At 33.5% G+C, this 9,447-nt stretch overlaps 1 protein-coding gene across 1 annotated transcript; it reads left to right on the top strand.

The window, feature by feature from the left end:
• Positions 1–106: 106 nt before the first annotated feature.
• LOC134230888 (mitotic-spindle organizing protein 2-like) lies at positions 107–7,897 on the top strand. Its single transcript, XM_062712758.1, has 3 exons — positions 107–232; positions 6,724–6,912; positions 7,319–7,897. The coding sequence occupies exons 2-3, from the start codon at positions 6,782–6,784 to the stop codon at positions 7,512–7,514; spliced, it is 327 nt and encodes a 108-aa protein (XP_062568742.1). The 5' UTR covers positions 107–232; positions 6,724–6,781; the 3' UTR covers positions 7,515–7,897.
• The last annotated feature ends 1,550 nt before the right edge of the window (positions 7,898–9,447 follow it).

The following is a 9,447-nucleotide window of genomic DNA, read 5'->3' on the forward strand; positions in this document are numbered from 1 at the left end:
GTTTATTTTACACATAATTTGAGAAAAACCGGTCTGATATTGTCAGAAATAAATGTAAAAGATATAATTCCTGTTACATTTGTTTTATGCTTGTGTTAAGCATCGCTTTTTTTCCGAACTATATTAGAAACGATTCCTCCGCGAGGTAAACTTGAGGCAAGTGGGTTTCTAGAAAATCAGCAGAGAATTTGTCATTCCGTGATCGAATTGACCTTTACACCTAATAGAAGCAGTAAGACACGAGATATTATTTTTATAATTATCTTTAGAATCCCTTAGATAAATTTTATTTCATGTCAATAACAATTTTAATGTTATGATATGTAAGGGGTGCACTAATAACCCCAAATGATGAATGTCCTGCACTAAACAAAACAGAAAAGTGCTTAATTAAGGGGGATGTACAAGCCATATTGAATCTAGTCTGGTGTAAAATAAAAAATACCAAGAATGCGCTTAATACTCTACTAAACTAGCCCAAAGTTACTCAAAGTGCTAATGCACTAATTACCTACTGTTAGAGACCAAAATCAGTTAATAATTAAGTTTATTTTGTTTTAATTAGGAGGAAATTAATCATGTTAGAACTGCGCAGCTACAGCATTCACGAGATGAAAAATGCATTGAATATAGTGTTAGTTTGATTCATTGATAATATGGCTACTACCATTAGTTTCGCTTTTTTTCTTGTCATTATCCATAATTCTTGAAAATTTGATTTTTCATATGGGTGTCTTCCTGAGGCCATGTGTTCATTTCGTCCGCCATTCCTCTGTCACACAGAGTTCGAATAGCATTGGTTTTAAAATAAATGCGACCATAATAACATCAAGACAAGAAATTACTAAGTAATAATCATTAGGTTATTACTTACTACTTTTATTTGTTGCATTGCATCGTCTGATTAATGAAAAAAAGCGATTTTAACCCCACTCCAGCAAATCGGGAAAAACTGTTCTGTTTACAGCTCGAGTTTCCTCGATAATATCATTCCACTGAGCACGTGGTTGGCATGTGCATATATCTGCTGTGGATAGATGCGTTTATTACCATGATTATATTTAATTTTTCATGGGACAAGTCTTGATGATTTGTTGGTTTCTTTAAAACTCAAGAAAAAAGATAAAACATGGCCTAAACATATGTGATTACGGTGGGTATTTTTTCTGTGGCGATAGAAGTTATTTTCAAATGGGGCACTGCAAGGAGGATGCTTAGCATTTAATTTGAAAATGTTAAACAATATGCGGTGCATGAAAAACAAATTGTAATTACATGTCTTACATTCGAAAAGTTGGTACATGTGTCTATTTTGTTTAGCAGTTAGATAGAAAAAATAGGCAGTTATAGGATTTCCTTCAGGCACCTCACAAAAATAGCTAGATTGTTTGCAATGAACCACACATAGTATGGAGTAATGTTTGGACATAAAAACGCATCATGTCTCATTATGTTGACAACATTGTAAGCTCTCGCTCATTGAACATACGAAACTTGATAAAATATATTGAGTTGTTTCTTTGAAATTTAGAAGCAAGCACAATGTTTGCAAAGAAAAGTCCATTGCATATGCTATGTCTATCACGCAAAAAAATGAGAGGCTACCCCCCCCCCCCCCCCCCAAAAAAATCATATGTTTGTTTTTCAAAATAGTGCCAAAGATTCAAAAATTTTGCATTACTAAGTATGTGATGGAACATGTACTAGCCTTATAAGACAATTTGTTATAAAAATATTTGGTTGCCCTCTCTCCCGATCTACTGCCTAGAAATGGCCCGACTCATTTTTTTTTTTACATCCCATTACGTGTTTTTTTTTTTCTTCCGTCAACGAATATGTTTAAAGGACAAGTGCACTTAAGCAATACTTAATGGGCCCTTTTTATGTGCCATTTTACTTCGAAACATATTACAAAATCGTTCTCTATTGGTAATAGTTATATACTAGTGGATATTTCTAATTAAAAAGCATGTTAAGCACCACTTACATCAGCATGGATTTGAAACAACTGAATATTTTTAAATGCCTATGGATACCCTATAAATCCGGAAAAGTCGTACCGAACCTTCTTTTAGTTTCGCTTATGTAAATCAAGGGGAATAGATATTTAAATTGATACTTGAACAATCTGATGGTGGATCATAGTCGGGCGCGTTTGCGGAATGATATTTCTTGCGCCAAAGCTGTTTTTTTTAAATATTGAATGAAGTTGTGTAGTTGCCTGTAGCTAAAATGATTAAACTAAGAATTTGGTACTCTTGCATTTGAAAAATTACAATAATAGTTTCATTGAATATGAAATTAAAAATGAGTGTTATAAGTGGCTTTCAATACCTGTTTCTTTGTATTGCATGAAGGTTAAAAATGTTTGACACTTTATGAATGACACTAAGCTCTCTTTACCCTCCCGTGTTCTAAAAAGCAATACATACAAACATGCATCTCTAAGAGGCACAACTTTGACTTACTGAAACAAAACCTGCCTATGTTTTACAGTGAGCACTTTTGAGGAATGTTAACCTGGGTAGAACTCACGTGACTATCAGTATTTTAAATAATTTATTCCACACGTGGGTTCAACATGGGTCATACAGGTAAATAGCTCTCACTTGCTATAGGAAAAACATTGTACCTTTTATACATTTTTAATATTTTAAGTGCGAGCCTAATCGTGTGCAAATTTCATACTTTCACACAAGTTTTATAAATGTATTATGTGTCCTTTGTCATTCGCACAAGTTTGCACAACGTTAGGCTCATAGTTAACAAAAGCTTAGAAATGAATGACCCTTCTAGATTTACTATAGAAAATGGCAAATGTCGGCTGACCCCTACCACATTGTATAGTTTTGTTCTTTGTATATTCGTGGATTTCAACGGTAAAATTTGTTGGATCGTACGGTTTAGATATCAATTAATGATTTGAGATGAAAAATTTTGCTTATTTTGATTGTTTATTTTCTCACATTTTACCGGGGCCCATAAGTGCACTCGTTCTTTTAGGAATTTTTTTCTCACCTATAAATACGGACCCAATAATTTTTCCCTGAGTTAGGAGGACCACCAAACGTCATTTTAAAGATGGTATAAAATATTAATTAATGTTGATTTTTTTCTTTACTCTGTAAAATTGTAATTTTGACAAAAAGGGCAAATAGAAAAAGTTTTTGTATTCATTAAATCTCCTAACCCACTCTGAATGATTTCATTCCTTTTCAAATGTTGCTTCGCTAAAATCAAAATTGTAAATGTTTATTAGACAGAGTATACGAGGGTAGATCAAAAAGTAAACGATATATCTTAGGTATTTGATAGTTATATTATTGTTGAAATATTCAAGTATTTTTCAAAGTGTAAATTGGAGGTCTTTGATAGCATATTGCTTAATTAAAAACACATCCCTTTTCAAACTTGCTAATATATCACTGGGCAATATAACAAGTATCATATTTAACCATCTGCCTTCCTTCACTAAAACGATCTATCCAATCATTGATTGAATTTGTAGGAAGTCATTTGTCTTAATAAACTATGGAAAAATTCTTATATGCTACTTCAAAGGCATTTTTAAGATATACCATAAATATTTTAGTCGTTTGTTAAACGAGTACCACTGAGGCAACCATTTATCGTCACAAGTACCTGCATAATGACGTCATTATGAGCAAAACTTTATTCAGCATATATACTATTTTATAGAACTTGTGTTTGGCTATGTGTGCACCAAATTTGTTTCTAATCTGAATTGTGGTTTTGTAGATATAGAGATAGTTCGCGAACTTTTTGATCACCCCTCGTACTAGTAGGTACTAAATCAAGGTCATTCATATCGATTTTATGTGTTTAATTTCTTTGTGTTTCATTGATGATAATTAAAATTTTGATATATATTATAAGTTATCTGTGGCAAACTTACTAACTCTTAATTCTTAACTTTGATGGTGCTCATTTTTCCTTACCTGGAATCAAAGAGTTTAAGATTTTTTTCTTTGATATTATCAATAAGTACATTATTTAACAACTGTTCGATAATAATACTAAATAAATTACTTCAAGCCATACTATAACACATTTCCTCCTTTAAAAGTGTTCATACTATTTGAAATATTTTGCAACTGTAATTCTCTTCCACATTTAAAGATTGTTATGTCCCTCCATATTAAGAAGAGGTCTGGAAAACAAAATTCTGTGCTAAAAATAGACCACGTGCTGTTATCCATGAACTACTTTCATGATTCTTTACACTCATTTTGAAGACAACGATACCTTGTTTTGAACTTGAAATTATCATTTAAAAGTGCAAAATTTAGACATTTTCTCAACAAATGGTTGTAGAGAGAACATTGATGCACAGTTTGCATATTTTTTTGGATTTTTTAAGGCTCTGCTGAATTCTGTAGCTGCGCAGTTCTAAGGAGCATATCAAAAGCATTTTTCTGCAAAAGTATAGGTTATATATGCACAACATGCATTCAGTTATGAATATTTATTGTATCTTTATCATAAGGACTTAAAATTTGATCAAAATATGATGTATTTTAGCCACTTGAAGAAATGTTTACATTTTGTTCTCACAGCACTAAAGGTGGCCGTACATCCCCCTTAATATCTCTATTTTCTCGAAGGGAAAAACAATACTCTTTGACCTTCTGCAGCATTGCATGTGACAATTATGAAACAAGACAGTAATATCTATTCTGTTAAAACAGGTTCGACACAATCTCTTGTTTTAGCTTGAAAGGAAAAGTTGTTGCAAGAAATAGACAAAAGATTGCAGGCATATGATTCTATCATAAACTGTCAAACAAGCAACCTAAATTATATTGCATCTTTTGATGGCACAAATCCCGGAAAACTTGAAGAACTGTTACATGTAAAGTAATGGTTAGGACTATTGATATTAGCATGTTTAGCAGAATGTGGAGCACCTGACAAATGATGCAGGGCTCATCGGTTTGATTCTGATACCACCATATGTTTTCTCCTTACCTATTACAGAACTTTGAGTGCAATGTCACATAAGGAAACAGATTTTACATACATTCATTATAAGATTACTAAATTAAATCAAGAAATTGTGCCCGACCTGTTCATTGACAACTATTTCTTTTGTTAAGTTTAGGTAGATTAACTACTTTTATATATAGAAACTAAGCAAAGATATATCCTAGGCTTTAAAATGTGCTATCAACCTTCAGTTTGAATTTATACGTCATTATTATTTGTTTAGAAAGCTTACCTAAGCACCATCAGGTTGTTGAATTGTATTTTCTGTTCCTCCCAGGGATGACTTTGAAAATTTTCAAGAGTAGATGAAAGACATTATTAGCTCACCTGAGCTGAAAGCTCAAGTGAGCTTTTCTGATCACATTTTGTCTGTAGTCCGTCTGTCCATCCGTCTGTCTGTAAACTTTTCACATTTTCAACTTCTTCTCTAGAACCACTGGACCAATTTTAACGAAACTTGCCACAAAGCATCCTTGGGTATAGGGGATTCAAATTTGTTCAAACGAAGGGCCAAGCCCTCTTCCAAGGGAGATAATTAGGAATTAATGAAAAATTAATGGTATCTTTTAAAAATCTTCTTCTCCAGAACCACTGGGCCAGGAAAGATGAAACTTATGTGGAAGCATCCTCAGGTAGTATAGATTCAAATTTGTTCAAATCATGACCCTCAGGGTAGGGCGGGGCCACAATGGCCGACCAAAGTTTTACATAGAAATATAAAGGAAAATTCTTTAAAAATCTTTTTCTCAAGAATGACAAAGCCATAATTGATCATATTTACATAGAAGCATCCTCAGGTAGTGTAGATTCAAGTTTGTTCAAATCATGACCCCCGGGGTAGGGCGGGGCCACAATGGCCGACCAAAGTTTTACAGAGAAGTATATAGGAAAATTCTTTAAAAATCTTCTTCTCAAGAATGACAAAGTCATAATTGATCATATTTATATGGAAGCATCCTCAGGTAGTGTAGATTCAAGTTTGTTCAAATCATGACCCCCGGGGGTAGGGCGGGGCCACATTGGCCAACCAAAGTTTTACATAGAAATATATAGGAAAATTCTATGAAAATCTTTTTCTCAAGAATGACAAAGCCATAATTGATCATATTTATTTGGAATCATCCTCAGGTAGTGTAGATTCAAGTTCATTCAAATCATGACCCCCGGGGGTAGGGTGGGGCCACAATGGCCGACCAAAGTTTTACAGAGAAATATATAGGAAAATTCTTTAAAAATCTTCTTCTCAAGAGTGACAAAGCCATATATGGAAGCATCCTCAGGTAGTGTAGATTCAAGTTTGTTCAAATCATGACCCCCGGGGGTAGGGCGTGGCCACAATGGCCGACCAAAGTTTTACAGAGAAATATATAGGAAAATTCTTTAAAAATCTTCTCAAGAATGACAAAGCCATAATTGATCATATTCATATGGAAGCATCCTCAGGTAGTGTAGATTCAAGTTTGTTCAAATCATGACCCCCCGGGGTAGGGCGGGGCCACAATGGCTGACCCAAGTTTTACATAGAAATATATAGGAAAATTCTGTAGAAATCTTCTCAAGAATAGCAAAGCCATGATTGGTCATGGGACTACCTTTTGATTTAAACTCTTTAATAATAAACCAATTTCTACTTTTTCCTAGCCACAGTGTTCAGGTTAGTGATGTGGCCCATGGGTCTTATGTTATGATTTCAGATCAGATTTTTACTATTCACAGGTTGTTGCAAAAATTATGGACTGAAGAATGTATTGATAAATTCCTTTGATGATTGACCATGACAACAGTCACCAGCGACCAGTTTCTACAGTACACACTCCTCAGTAAAAATGTCCTGTCATTGGACGAACAAGAACTATATGAACTGTCACAGCTGGCTGGGATTGTGTTTGATCCCAGCGTCTTCAAGTAAGTCTCATATCGCTGTTCTTTTTTTTCACGCCTGTATTAATGACCAATAATAAAATTCCTCCCTATTTTGCCAAGCCCCAGGAGAGGATATAACATATTTGGTTTGGATCATAAGAGGAAGTCTTATAAATGCTATCATTTGGGAAAAAAAATTATTATATTACTGCAACATAGTATAACTTCAGAATTCAGTTGTTACCAGTAATTGTTGACTCCTGTGTTATGGAGATTAGCAAGACTGGTTCAGTACTGAAAAGTTTAAAAATATAATAAACTTTTCAGTGCTGAACCAATTTTTGCTTATCTCCAACCAAAGTGCTCAGATGAGCAATGTGGCCCATGGGCCTCTTTTTCTCCCATCCTACTCAATGCACATATATATTCTTTGTTTTTATTTCTCTAGGATCATCATGGATTTGTTGAAGATGAATGTTGCTCCACAGGCCATACTGCAGGTTCTTAGGAGTATATCTGGACAAAGGCCTAAAGTGATTAGCTCACCTGAGACATCCCAACGTTCTCATCAAACGGAGGCAGATCGCAGGGTGAAAAGCCGCAGTCGTGTTCCTAGTGCTAGAAAGCCAGAGGCTCGAAGATAAAGCAGTTCTGATCTCTAATGTCTTCCCAAAATACTATTGTCATAACAAAAACTTATATATAGGGTGTTCAAAGTAATATATGTGTATTAGAAAGACTTTTATAATACCATGGGAATCATTGAAATTATGTAGGTTGGTGGAAACTGTTGCACTTTGTTTGAAAGCCATGGAAATTTTTAAGGTAGAATTCTTTCTTCTCATAAGTAGATATCTTAAAAGAATTCAATTAAAACCCATACAAGTTGTACAAACTTGTGTGAGGATGTAGGTGTTGGATGGAAGGTTGTTATTGAAGTTGTGTGAAACAAGCATATGAGTAAGTTTTTATAACAAAAACTTTGTGTATACATTGAATTTGTAATAAAATGATATGAAATTCTAAAGTGGATTTTAGGATTGAATTATTTTTCTGATAAATTACTCTAAGTACAGTGTAAGTGGAAATTTTAGTGAGATGCAAATTTAGCGATTTCTACCTAAAAACTGGTGTTGATTTTTAGCGAGAAGTCATTTTAGCGATTTTTAAAATGCTAACTAAAGAAGCTATTACAAATAATACGCAATTAATTTTTAGCGATATTCAATTTCAGTGATGTCAGCACCCTCGCTAATAATGCCAAAATTAAATCCTCGCTAAAAATTCTACTTAAGGTACCCTAAAATCTTGAAAATAAGACGGATTTAATAATAAGCCGGTTTTGAAAATAAGCCACCTATTTCTTGCTTTAAAAATTACTCTAAAATAAGCCAGTTTTGAAAATAAGCCGGTCATGACAATGCCATTTAAGAAAGATGTTAAACGTTTGACGATCTTCTCGTCTTAAAAATTTGACGAGTGAAAACTTTGACGATATTTATTTACTGTGCAAAATAAAAAGTTATCTTTCTTTAATTCATTTAACCTTTACCAATTTCTGCATACGACATAGTACGAACGAGTACGAGTAACGATGTCATAGAACGAACTAAGTCTGTAGCTACTAATGAACGTATGTAAAATTACTAAATAAAGGGTTGTTTATAAAGTTAATTTTTTTTACCAGTAATCATGTCACACTGGCTAAAAAAAAATTAATTGCGGAACCAGCTAAAATGGTGAATTTTTTTCATGATATTGTCAGAACAATAATTATCTCATCGAGACCTGTACAAGCTAACGATGTGTTATAAGGTGGTAGTAATTAAATAAGTAAATGGAAAAAAGGAAGTTTTTGTTTGTAAAGCATTTCATTGCCAGGTAAAACTGCCCGAGGCAAGAAACCTGCTGATCGGCAGGGCTTGGTAGTAATTACATTTCAATGTACCGTATAACGTTAATTGAGTTGTTTAAATATGTGTTTGTTTGATTAATTCATCAAGTAATTCAATTGCAAGCGGATATCTTATATATTATTTTTACTTTTTTTTTTAAACAAGTTTCATGTAAATTCATATGCTGTATTATGCTGAAATTAACTTTTCGGGATCGGCATTCTCAAAATATAAAGTAGACGATCCTAAAGAATGTACACCGGGAAACGCCAATGAATACAAGAGTGCTCCCTTCTCTTGCCAGTTTTTTGCATTGATAATAAGCCGCAATTTGAAAATAGGCCGGTCTTGAAAATAAGCCCCCACTTTCTTACCAAAACTTAAAATAAGCCGCGGCTTATTTTCAAGATTTTAGGGTATCTCATTCAACAGTTCTTTAATAAGGAGTAAATTATATATTCACACTAAATTACATGAACATATATCATACTTAGAATTAAACAGAAAGAAGTTGTCTTTGGAATTACTTTTAATGTACAAGGTGAGAGGTCATACATTTATTACCATTTTGTCGTGTAGAGAGTTTTCAATTTAAAAGTTGAGTGACTAAGAATTGCTAGATTTCTTTCTTTTGAAAAATGCAAAGGAAAAAATATGATTCATTTAGGATTTAAGTGCTGGA

Source organism: Saccostrea cucullata, unplaced genomic scaffold (genome assembly GCF_032062105.1).
Source record: "Saccostrea cucullata isolate Sc308-1 unplaced genomic scaffold, CSIRO_AGI_Scuc_v1 ctg361, whole genome shotgun sequence".
NCBI classification, from domain to species: domain Eukaryota; kingdom Metazoa; phylum Mollusca; class Bivalvia; order Ostreida; family Ostreidae; genus Saccostrea; species Saccostrea cuccullata.

Coding starts and splice junctions, on each gene's coding strand:
- LOC134230888 (XM_062712758.1), top strand. CDS start 6,782: ATGACAACAGTCACCAGCGACCAGTTTCTACAGTACACACTCCTCAGT. Junction 6,913..7,318: donor TTTGATCCCAGCGTCTTCAA/GTAAGTCTCATA, acceptor TTATTTCTCTAG/GATCATCATGGATTTGTTGA.